Source organism: Elephas maximus, chromosome 25, assembly GCF_024166365.1.
Source record: "Elephas maximus indicus isolate mEleMax1 chromosome 25, mEleMax1 primary haplotype, whole genome shotgun sequence".
Lineage (NCBI taxonomy): Eukaryota > Metazoa > Chordata > Mammalia > Proboscidea > Elephantidae > Elephas > Elephas maximus.
In genome coordinates, this window is record NC_064843.1 from 31576656 (window position 1) to 31589461 (window position 12806).

The 12806-nt window shown below is 53.7% G+C and overlaps 1 protein-coding gene across 1 annotated transcript in view; it reads right to left on the reverse strand.

Moving 5' to 3' along the window:
- Positions 1-12806, reverse strand: part of VSTM2L (V-set and transmembrane domain containing 2 like) — a 37470-nt gene that overhangs the window by 9013 nt on the left and 15651 nt on the right. The window contains exons 2-3 of the mRNA XM_049869641.1: positions 5585-5754; positions 3171-3221 (exon numbers count right to left, since the gene is read on the reverse strand). Of these exons, the coding sequence (XP_049725598.1) occupies positions 3171-3221; positions 5585-5754 (221 nt within the window). The remainder of the gene's footprint in view (positions 1-3170; positions 3222-5584; positions 5755-12806) is intronic.

The window sequence follows — 12806 nt, forward strand, 5'->3', positions numbered from 1 at the left end:
TAATGGCTTGTCTGCTAACTAAAAGGTCGGCAGTCTTAGTCCCCCAGCCACTCCTTGGGAACCCTATGGGTGGTTCTACCCTGTCCTATTGGGCTGCTATGAGTCAGAATCAACTGAAAGCAAAGGGTATTATGGTAAAGTTATCTAAAAGAGGGATGTCAGAGGGATGTCAGTGCTTGCCGTAGGCCATTTTCCAGAGATACGCCACTGGCCATGCCAGGTTGAGAGAAACTTCAGGGGCATCTTGTGCCCAGGGCCAGTGCAATACCTGCCATATCCTAGCTACACCTCTGAATCCTTGGTGGCCCCTCCCAACCCAGCTCTTAGCACAGCTGACTCAGAGTCCGAACCTTTCCAAGGTTAACACGGCGACTCCAACAGACCTGGATCCCCATCCCCACTCCCAACAAGCTCCTCAAAGCCGCCAGCCAGCACTTCCTCCCCTAGTACCTGAGACCCCATAGGCTCTGATGCTGCCCAGCCTGGTGACATGCACTGTTTGACTCACATGGTATTTCTCTAAAAATCAAATTGGTTCCCAACAGTTAAAAACCAGGAGTTATTCCACTGAAATTAGGATTTTAGAAGACATGGGAATATTGAGGCTGAATTTCTGCCTCTGAATTTCTGTCTCTCTAGATACAGGGCCCAAGTTTCCCAGGTCCCCATGGTCCCCACGCTAGCTCCTTCACTCACTCATTCACATCACCTGTACACATACGCAGGGCGGATAAACCAGCAAGCGAGGTGTGCACTGGCTTAACTGTGTTTACTTACTAATCTGTAGTAAAAGATGTGGTGAAACCCATGTAAAATTGTGCACTATAGGTTAGAAAATAAGTACAAGTAAGCACAGGTGCGTTGCTTATTGGGTAATCCATCCCTGAATGTTGATATACAGGCTTGGGGCCCACATCATGTTGGCGTGTCCGTGTATAAAAATCTGCATATGGGTTTACCCACGATGCAGCGGCCAGGGCATATGTTTATGTGTGTGATACTCACTCAGTAAGTATTTATTGGACATCTGCTATGTGCCAGGCTCTGTGCTAGGCTCTGGAGATATAACAGTGAATCAGTCAGACACAGTCCCGGCCCCTAGCCTCTGGGGGAGACAGGCATACAGCAAACACTCACATGAATGGATAATTACAGACTGAAACACAGCCAGCAGGGGAAAGTAAGCGTGCTGGCTGAGCCACATGGTCCAGGGAGGCTTCCCTGAGCTGAGCTCCAAAAGAAGAGAGAGGGGGACAGCTTTCCAGGCGGAGGGACTGGCCTGTGCAAAAGCCTGAAGGTGAGAAGGAATGAAGAGGCAAAAGGCAGCCAGGGTTGGGAGGGGAAGAGGGTGCAGTCAAGCAAGATGAGACGAGCCCAGGGGGTGGGCAGAGCAAGTATACAGAGCCTTGGCGGCCACAGAGAAAAGTCTGCACCTTCTAGAACTGCAGGAAACGAGGGCAGAGATCTGTTCACAGGTGGCGGCTAACTATGCGTCTGTATATCTTCGAGCCGTTGTTGGCGTGATGCTGTCTGCATGAATTGCTGGCTCTGTGTCTGTTTGTGTGTTTCCCAGCCAGACCCCCAGAGTCCAGCTGGTGCAGGAATTGCAGGGGACGGGTTGGGGTGATTGCACAACCACGCTGGGCACATTTATTTTATTGAACTAATTACCATCTTCACATTCTCCTCACGTGGGGCCTGGCAGCCTCAAATTCTAATCCTCTAAGTCAATTAGATTATTCTCTCCTTTGCCTGAGACTCTCCTTAAACCCCAAACGAAATCATATAAGAGAGAGTTGCAATGAACGGGGTGTATTAATATACACACAGATCTCCACCTGCTTAACTTGATAGGTGTCTGGGCAAGAAATGGGGCATTAGATATGGATGTGGCCTGGCAGAGGATGAGGGGGAAAGTGAGAAGGGCGATGGGCCAGCAGCCAACAGAGCTGGAAATGGCTCAATATCCAGACCTCAGCTTGGAAAGGCCCAGGACACACGGCACAAATGATGCTTTGAAGGCCCGTGCGTTCTCATCTGTCAACCTCTTGCCTGAATGGCTCGGGAGCCTCCTCCCTGGCCTCCCTGCCTCCACACTTCAGCCATCACACCCCAACAAGGCACCCCCCCCCATAGCTCCTGGGGCCCACACTGTGTACTGCAGCCTCTGGTTTGAGGGTGCGGCTCCTTTGTGGGTCTGTGTCTAATTGGCCTTGGGGTCCTAAGCTCCCCGACAAGTCCTTGATAAGTATTGTGGAGGAGCCAAGGAGAAAAGCGTGCATTTGAGGAGACTGCACCCACACGTACACATTCGCACCCCAGAGCACCAACACTGCCCGATGGTGCGGCTGGTCCCCTGCTAGGCTGACGTCATGCCCCATGCACAAACCCAGCCTGTCCCCATGCCCACAAGCCAGTTCCCTCTACTTGGTATGCTCTTTTGCCTCCTTTCTCCATCCTGTCTTCCTCTTCCAGGCCCAACTTTGGGTGCCCCTCGTTCCCTGGGAGCCTCCTGGGTCTCCTGCCTCACTGGGCTCCACCACAGCCCAGAGGCAAGGAGCTCCGTCTCTAAAGTCAAGCAGCTCAGCCCCACCAATCACTCTTGGCGTGACCTGCAGCAAGTGCTCGACCCTGCTGACTCAGTTGCCACATCTGTAAAATGGAGCAAACACTTGCCTATTCTCTACAGAACTGGAACAGGGATAGAATGAGTCAATGCATAAGAAGACCTGTCCAGTCCTGAAATCCTTGGCTGTGGTCCACTCACCCCACCCCTGGCAGCCAGATCACCCAAGTGACCATGAGATGCTGCGGCAGACAGTCATGATGGGCTGGGAAAAGCCGGCTCAGTCTCATTAGACCCTGTTGGTTCCCCAAATAAAAAAATGCTGCTGAGACAGGCACAAAGCACCGGGGGCATACGCAACCTTGGCCCCGACAGGAGAGAATGCATCTTCCCTCCTCCTGTCATTTTTTGTGCCTGTCATTCAGTGAACTTGAAAAATCTCTGGCTTTTACAAAACAGAGTGGGGCCATATTTTTCCCCCTTCTCTCTTTCTTCTCCTTCATCTTCTTTCCCAAACTCCCTGGTGAACTGGACCAAAAAAAAAAAAAAGTTACGGCTATGTCCTCCATTAGAGCCCTTTTGAGAAGTCATTATTAAAACTCACACTTATTTTGGTCGCGTCCTTCCCTGCGTCTTCCTGCTGAGATGCTTTTAGCTGTGAAGCGGGAGGGGTGCAGAGAGAGAGCAGAGACAAGGCGTTAGCGCGGGCTGGGGGTGGGGAGATGGACAACGGTTAAGATGCCAGCTACAGCAGGTGACACTCCGGGGGCCGTGGGGTCTGGAGCTGGGGGCTCTCTGCTCTCTGTGTCCATGTATAACAAAGCACCTGTGCGTGTGCTGTGCAAAAAAAACCAAACCAGCTGCCGTAGAGTCCATTCCCATAGCAACCCCATAGGACAGAGTAGAACTGCCCCATAGGATTTCCAAGGCTGTATTTTTTTTTTTTAATCTTTACCGGAGCAGACTGCCATGTCTTTCTACCGTGGAGCAGCTGGTGAGTTCAAACCACTGACCTTTTGGTTAGCAGTTGAGCACTTTAACCACTGCACCACCAGGGCTCCTATGTGTATTTAGATAAAAGATGAGCTACAGCCGAGTTGATTCTGACTCATGGCGACCTGGCGACCTACGTAAGCAAGGGTATTTTGATACATACGGGGCAAAAACATGAGAGTTGGCTTGGTGTACATGTAGGAGCGTGCCTGTCTGTACACTCGTGTTTCTCTGTGAATGCGTGTGCTTTCAGGTGTGTGGAAATACATGAGTATGTGTTTGCTGCAGATATTGTTGGGAAGCCCTGCCCACATACCATTCCCCTGAGAGCCCACTGGGAAGTCCTGCCCAGATACCATTCCCGAGAGCCCACTGGGAGGCTTTCAACTGCAAATACCTGCAGCCCTGCCTAAGGGCTTTCTCTGACAGATGGAGTTCTCTAAGCCCCCAAGTGGTAGGCTGGAGGTGTTGGGAACACGACAGATTTCGGTATGTATTTCTGTATATGTTAAACCCATTGCCGATGAGTTGATTCCGACCCTCTAGGATAGAGCAGAACAGCCCCATAGGGCTTCCAAGGCTGAAATCTTTATGGAAGCAGACAACCACATCTTTCTCCTGAGGAGTGGCTAGCGGGTTTGAACCGCCGAGGTTTCAGTTAGCAGCTGAGTGCTTAACTACTACGCTACGAGCTACCAGGGCTCCTTGTTGTTGTTATGTGCCGCTGAGTAGATTCCAACTCGTACTGACCCCATGGGACAGAGTAGGACTGCCCCATAGGGTTTTCTAGGCTGTCATCTTTACGAAGGCAGATTGCCAGGTCTTTGTCCCGTAGAGCAGCTGGGAGGGTTTGAACCACCAACCTTTCAGTTAGCAACTGAGCACTTAACTGTTGTGCCACCAGCCCTCCTTGTGTATATGTTAGAGGCTATCTAATGAACATGCAGGAATGTGTGAGCATGTCAGTGTGTGTCTGTGGAGGTGTGTAAATGGATCTGTTCACACATGAATGGGTGTACAGATATGTACGTTTGCACATTTATCTGTATAAGAACACAGGTGTCTTGGTTTAGTTTTACATAGACGCAGATCTTGGGACAAAGATTCAAGTGCAAGTAGTTTATTTGGGAGGTGACCCTAGGAAATACCAGTAGAGGAGGGGAGGGTGAGACAAAAAAGGAAAGCAGGCAATAGTGGGGTTATTATTAAACCGGTTACCACTGTGAGCAGTTGGGCTTAATGCCTCTGGGCACTCTGGGAGACTGCGTTTAGTTATCCCAACTGAGGGATGAGGGAGCTGGGGTACTTATCCTCCATCTCCTGGCAGTCATTGGCTGAGGGCTGCTCCTCTGGACACTGAGTCTTCAGCCCGTCCAGCCCGCCCTGCTGGCCAGCAGCTCTGTTGTCCAGAGAAATCCCTCAGGCAGAGTTACAGGGGTTGGCTGTTGGCATTTGGCCTAGTGGCCCAAGGGATGGTGGACAGGGCACCAACAGCATCTGCTAGAGCTGGTGTGTACGTATGAACATGCATGTGTACAGAGGTGAGAGTGTGTGCAATGACAAGTGTGTTGGGAGCGTGCTTGCACAAATGTGGGAGTGTACACAGGTATGTAACAATATTGCCCTGTGTTTGTAGAATCATTTATAGAACACCTGCTCATGCCACTTGGAGAAGTGGTAGAAGGCCAATCAGGAGACCCACCTTGGCCCATAACTGGGAGCCAGCATCTGTCCCTCTGGCCTCAGTTTCCCCACCTGTACACTGAAGGGAGGAACTTGTAGTCTTTGGGGTGGGGTTCTTGTTCTGGCAACGCTGAGTGCTCAGCCTAGCTCTGTCTCCTGTCCCCTCAAATAAGCCTCCATTTAGGGGGTAATGGCCTCAGCTACCCCATCCTTTAAATCCCCCAGCCCAGGAGGAAGCAGGGCAGGAGACAGCTGGATGCCACAGAGACAAACAGAGCTGCAGCCTGGATCCCTTGGAGGAGCAGACACCCCACCTGGGGTCACATCTCCATGGGGCGTTACCTGGTTCGAAGCCCATGCCTGCTTGTCAGTCCAGTCCCTGTGGCTGCGCACGTACCACCACTGGATCTCCAATGAGTAGGAGGGGGAGCCGCTGCCCCGGAAGGAGCAGGCCATCTCCACGTCCTCACCCGTCCGCGCTGTCATGTCGTGGGGCATCTCTGTGAACAGGGCTGTGTGGAGAAACGGGGAGGGTACCCAGGGCTCAGGAAACAGCAGGGAACACTGGCGGGAAAGGGGCTGGTGGGTGACGAGAGTTGGAAGGAATAGGAGCTGGCAGGCCTCCTGCACAGTGGAGGAGGGGGAGAGGTGTTGGGGCAGAGGAGGAAGGGAGAGAAAAGGCCTGCAGGGGTGATGGCCAGGCTTTGGGAGGGCACCTGGCCAAGGTCGGTGAGGCAAGGACAAAGGGTGTGTGCAGCAGCAGCTGACAACAGGGGGATACGGCCCTGGATGCTACACCAACCAGCTGGGCCTCTAACCTGGAGCCCATGGAAGCCGTGGGAGACTCCAGTAGAGAAGTGACAGGCCAGGGGAGGGCTAGATTAGAAGCCCTGAGCGAGGAGGCCAGATACCAGGGAGGAGGCTGGCCTTTTCATCAGTTTTTCCCCAGTGCCCCTACCCAGTCTCCCTCCTAGACTATCCCAACCGCAGTGCATTGTGGCCTATGAGATCTTTGTAAAAGCCAATCAGACCTCTACACTCCCCTGCTCAAACACCCCTCCTCCGCACTGCACCTCGGATAAAATCCAGACTCCCCTCTCACCCCCCAGGTTGTGTGGCCAGGCCCCATCCCTCTCCCCTGACTTCCCTGAGGTTCTGGGAACTCCCTTTCCCACCTCACTTTTGCCCTGGCTGTTCCCTCTGCCCGGAACGTCTTCCCCTTGGCCCCTCTCTGCCTGACTGGCTCCCTCGAGTCACTCAGGACTCATTGCCGTCAAGTTGATCCCAACCCGTGGTGGCTCCGTCTGTTACAGAGAACTGCCCCACAGGGTTTTCTTGATTGTAATCTTTATGGGAGTAGATTGCCAGGCCTTTCTTCCATGGTGCCACTGGGGGGGTTCAAACCACCAATCTTTAGGTTAGGAGTCCAGCCTAAACTGTTTCCGCCACTCAGGGACCTCAAAGCTCAGCTCCAACATCTCCCAGCGGAGAGGCCCTCCTTGACTACCCTGAGTAGGTCTCCCTTCCCCCACGCCCGCACCCCACCCCCAAATCATTCCGCCACCATTTGTTCACTGTATTCACTGTCTCTGCTCCAAGGAGCGGGGGCGAATCCCAGAGCTCCTGGCACACAGTAGGTATTCCCTGTGTGTTGAATGCATGGAGCATTTGCCATCTCTTGGAGGTGGGCAGGGTGTGGTGGGAGCCACACTTGCTTCCTGTACCCCGCAGGGCCCAGCCCTCCGCCCCCCCAAATCCCAGGGCAGGGCAGGCCGAGAACAGGGGCCCCATGAGGGGTTCCCCTTCCCCAGCAGGGAGCCCCTTCCCCCCAGCCGCCTCCCACCGCACCCCCAGGTAAATGAAAAAATAAATCCTCATCTAATACGGCCCCAACGCCCCTCCCCACCATATGTTCTGTCTCTCGTCTCTCCAAACAAATATTGTCCTGAGATGTAATTAGAATTCTTTCCTCTTCTCAGGAGAGATTATCTCGCCCCCGGACAGACGCTGGCAACGTGCAGGTTGCACAGGGGCTGTTTCCCGGCTCTCAGCCCTGCCCCTGACCAGTGCCCCACTTTCCTGGGCAGCCAGTCCTGGCACTCTCTCCCCGCCCAGGGGGACAGAGATGCTCCACTCCGAGCCCCAGTGGTCCCTCCTGTCCCCACTAGGATCTGGGCAAAAGGAAGAGGGAGCACTGGGCTGGGAGCAGGGGTCCTGGATTGAGCCCCTGCTCTGGACCCCCCCCCCCAAGATAATGAGGGTTTGGGGAGGATCTGGGATTGGCAAGCCCCTCTGTCCAGAAGCTTCTGCGTTTTCTGCTTTACACACCAGGTTTCCATGTGGAGTTTTACTTGAGCAACGGCTTTCTGGGCTAAGAGGAAGTCTGAAACATCCCTGATCCTTGAGGTCAAAGGTTTATAAAAACGTTTCCTGGAGGCTTCCCCGGGTCTCAGAGGGTTGGAAGGGACTGGCCGCTGTGGGTAAACCAAGCCTGTTGGCGATTTCATTATCCAATACTTGCAGGGTGTGGTGTGAGGTGCATTTACACACAGCCCACCTGAGAGGTAGGGCTGTCTAAAATGGCCCACCCTTCCAGGGCAGGGTGGGGAGACTGGGTTTATTCTGAATGCAAGGGCTGGGCAGGCACCCATGGGCGGGGGGGGGGCCCTGTTGCCTTATAGTGGGCTCCGAATCATAGCGACAGGGTAGAATTGCCCCAAAGGGTTTTCAAGGAGCGCCTGGTGGTTTCGAACTGCTAACCTTTTGGTTAGCAGCCAGACTCTTAACCACTACGCCACCAAGGTTTCCTGGGCAGGCACAGAGGAGGAATTTCACCGGCAGTCAGGGAAGGCTTCCCAGAGGAGGTGTTCCACCTGCCTCAGCCCAGCTTGGGGCAGGCAGTCCTGAAGTGTAACCTCCTTATCCATCTTCCCTGGAGGGATGAAGAGAGAATCTGGCTTCCAAGGTTACTTGGGAGCCAGATGAGTTAGTCGCCAGTGTGACTACCAGCTCCCCTTCCCCACAGCCAGGCCCCAGCCCCAGGGTCTCTCTGATCCCCTCAGGCCCTGTCAGGAGTGGATTGAGGGAGGCCCCCTCAGAAGCCCATTGGCTCCAACGTTGGTGGTGAATCGGACAGCCTGTCCAGAGGACAAGAGGGGTATCTGAGGCTCTGGGCATTTGATGGTGAATCTTAGTCTCCTTGTAGTTCACATTCAGAGATCTGAAGACCTGCCCCAGGCCCTGCCCCAAGGAGCCCCCAGAGGGAAAAGCTGGAGTATGCCAGCAAGCACCAGAGGCACTGGACTGGGAGCCAGGAATGGAGGACTGAGCCTCTTTCTGCCAACTGACTTGCTGTGTGATCTTGAGAGAATCTCTCCCCTTCTCTGAGCCTCAGTTTGCTCTTCTGTATAATGGGGGTTAATCCTGAAGGTCCTTGAGGGCCCCATCAGACAATCTGAAGGAGAAAGTGATTAATGTCACAAGGGCAGTGCCCTGAGGATTGGGAAGGGGAGGGGTCCCTTCCACTGGCAGAGGAGGGGAATCTGGGAAGGCTTCAGAGAGGACGTGTCATGTAAGCCAGGCCTTGAAGAATGGTTGGACACTGACAGGCAGAGGCAAGGAGAGAAGGCATGTCAGGTGGCAGGGAAGACTGTGGGCAAAGGCAGGAGGAACGAAATCTGTAGAGCCTCGTTAAAAAAAAAAATCACTCCATTTATTGAGCATCTGTGCGTGCCTAGCGCTCTGCAGACGTTGTCGCTAATGCTCTCTAACCCGTTTGACAAACGAGGGGAATGAGACTCAGAAAGGCAACGTGATTTGCCTAAGATTTACACAGACCAGATCTTGAGTCCAGGTCTGACAGCAGTTGTGACCAAGACCCGGGGGTCTATCCGGCCTCCTTAGAATCTGGTCTATCAGTCTGCAGGCTCCACACTTCTGCATCCCACTTGCACACCTCCAGAGACGGGGAGCTCAGTTCTTCCCACCCCACTAAAGATGGGCAGCTCTAATTGGCAAGAGGTTCTTCCTCCCTCTACCAACTGTGACTGAGAATGCCGCACCAGCATCAGAAACTGGAAGGGGAGCCACACATATTCTAATGATGATGATAAAAATGTAACAATAATCTCCAAGAAAAACAGAGTGCTTGCAGTGTGCCAGGCACTGTGCCAAGCACTTGACATACATTTTCTTATGCACTCACCACAATGCTATGGGGTAGGTGTGATCATTTGTATCTCATTTTTCAGATGGGAAAGTTGAGGCTCAGAGAGGTTAATGACTTGCCCAAGCCACACAGCAAGTAGTTAAAATTGAAGCCAGTTCTAGAGGACTCTAGAGTGAGAGTCCATAACTTCTAAACTGTCCTCCTGCAGCCCTTCTTCCTGGTTCCCCACTCCCACCTCTCTCCCTTCAGCCAATCAGACCCCCAATCTCCACGTTAGCATCACTGCTGAGCTTGGGACATAAAATTCATCTCTCCTCTTTGACTTTCTCCCGCCCCTGAGCCGTCCCTCCCACTCAGGTAACTCCTCACAGCCAGTCCCTGGAGAGGCTGGTACAATTATAGATTTTGAGAAAGATGCAATTGTGTTCTCCAGCCCCAGGGCCAGAGCAGGGGTGGGCTCGCTGGGAAGACAATTAAAACCGGCGTCCACAAATTAGGATTCTGCAGGAGAAGGAGAAAAGGGCTCGATTGAATGCTGCATCTTCTTCCTTTCTGCTTTTAATTGAGGGAGCAATGTATTAATTAACCCCAGGGCTGGTGCTCAGTGCATCCTCACAGGAAACAGCCCTTTTGCCCTGGCCTGAGTCCCTGGGTTTGGCTTTTAGGAATGACAAGGGTTGACCTGGAAGACCTTGCCCACCCTTCAAAACCAGAGGCCTGACTTCCTAACCTTCCTGAGCCTGGTTCAGCACAAACAGTTTTTGCCTTCAGGTCTGAGTTCAAATCCTGTTTCCCCTACTCTCTAGCTGTATGACCTGGGCAAGTCTCTCACCTCTCTAAGGCTCAGTTTCTTTATCTGAGAAAGGGGGAGAATGAGTGGACCAAGAAGAGGATTAAACAAGGCAACACATGCCTCATGCCTGGCACACAGTCGATGCTCAATAAATGCCACCCTCTTTTCTCACTGTCTAGGTAAAAAAAAATTTGTCATCTCAGAAAGATTTTTAGAGATTCTTCTTAGTAGATTGCCAGGTATGCACAGCATTTTTATTTCACTCACCCCTGGGCCCTGTGACCTCTCATCCATCAGTCCTGTACTCCTCAATGGGTCAGCCCTGCCCGGCCCAGCCAGCCCCACAGCCACTGAAGCCCAGCGGGCCTAGAGGCTAGTCCATCAAAGGCAGCCCCAGGCCAACGCCCAGCTCCCTCCAGCTCCAAGCTCAGATTCTCCATCCTGGATCCTCCAGTCTCAAATCTTCTTTTCTCCCTTGGCACAGCGCTCCCTTCCTTCCAATCTTCGGCTCTCTGACTTGAGGCTTCCTCCTCCAGGAAGCCAGCAGGGACTGATCCCCAGTTGGTCCCCATCTTCCAGGTGGAGATCAAGGCTCCTTTGGGAAATGCTGGAAGGGGCAGCTCCTAGTCAGGAGCACCAAGGCAGAGCCAGAGCTACAGAGAGGCCAGGAGGGAGGCGGGTTGTAGAGCAGAGCACCTAGGGGCTCCAGGACACTCCCATGCTTAGGAGTGCCAGTTGGGAAACTGCCAGGCCTCGGAGTTAAGTTCAGGCTCCCAGGCTGGGCATCCAAAGCCTGCAGGCTCTGGCCCTGCCCCTCCTCGCCATTTACATGTGTCCCCCCCCCCCGGGGCACAGCCTACTGGTTCCTAGAATCCCAGCTTACAGAGGGCCCTCTGCCTAGAGGCACCCTCCCTAGGTTGGAAGCCCTCCTTGGTACCCTCAATGGTCTCTGAGTCTTTCTCTCACTGCCCCACAGGACTGTGTTAGATGACAGACACTGGGGCATCTATGTCTCCCCCCAGCTTGGGAGCTCCCCCGGGGCAGGGTCTCTGCATCACCCCACATGCAGCAGCATACAGGAGGCTCTTAGGCAGGTGCTGAATGAATGAAGTGAGAAAAGAACGTCGGACAAATCCAGAGGACTTAACTTAGAAACTGTAAGGAAAAAGACAAGAGGCAGAGTGATCATTCATTCATTCATCCACTCATTCATCCACTCCACATTTATTGAGCAGGGATGGGGACACACATACGGACAATATGGACAGAGGCAACCAGGGAGGTGCTGAGTTAGGTGTCAGCAGGTCAGCTCCCTCCCCACCGCCTCCTTCTGGCCCTCACACCCACCGACCACCTGAGCCCAGCCTGCACACATGAACCCGCTAGGATGACAGCCAGCCAGACTGATGGGCAGGCTGGAGGCTCCCCTGAGATGGCCCATAAAGTCACCTTGCGAAATGCAACCAAGAATGAAACAGGTGATAAATAAAGACCGAAGGTGTGGGGGCTCCTTCACCAGCAGCCCCCTCCCCTGGTGACCATGGACCAGCCCCAGCAGCCTGCAGGGTCACCTTTCTGATCAGAGGCACACGACTTGCCAGGAACTTGATGTGCCTATTCTCCCAAAACCCTCAGAGTGACCCTGTGGGGCTTGGGTCATTGTCCCTCTGTTATGGACGGGGAAATCGAGGCTCAGAGATGTGTGCTACAAGGCCACTCAGCAAGTTGGGGCAGGAGCAGGAATTCAAACCTAGGCTTTGGGATTCCATGGTCCAAGCTTTTCCCCTATTCTTTGCTGCCACCATTGCCGCAGTGATGAAGACAGAGTGTAAGGGGTGTCCATGGCCCTGCAGCCCCCCCACCACACCCATCCACATTGAAAAACCAAAGCTCAGAGAACCTGGGGGCCATCAGGGCCAGTCCCCTGCCTCAGGGTCAAAGGAAGGTGCTGTACACAGGACCTCACCACATCCTCCCAAGGACTTGATGGGGGGGTGCTGTTCTCACCCCCATCTCACAGAGGGGGTACCAGGCTCAGAGAGGTGCATGCCTGAGGTCACACAGTGGGATGGGCGAAGTCAGAATTCAACCCCAGGACTGACTGCAAAATTTCCCAACCAAAGCCCAAGGCCTCTCTAAGGGTCCCTCCCCTTTCAGCTCTAGATTCTATGGGGGCTGTTTCCAGAAAGCCCGCTCTGCCCAGCTCAGCTGGATGCTGGGCCCAGGGGTGTGTGGTACAGGCGGAGGCCTACTGGCTGGCCCCTCACCTCCAGGGAAGGGGCTACAGAGGAGTGTTTAATGAGGCCCCAGCTCGTCTACCTGTAAATCTCATCTGGTTCTGAAATCAGGGGATATAAAACCTCCATAAGGGGAAAATTCAGATAAAGGGAATGGAAAAGGCCCACGGGGCCGAGAGGACTGGCTGCGTGGAGAGAGCTGGGCAGTTGACGGCTGGGGAGCCTTGTCCTCCTGGGGGAGGTGCTACCCAGGGGAGGCACCCAAGGGTTCTCTTTGTTTCCCCCTGGGCAGCCTCTGGCCCTGGCAGGCCACCTACAGCAAGAGGGATTGAGGTGTGAGTCCATGAGGACTGTTACTTCTTGGAA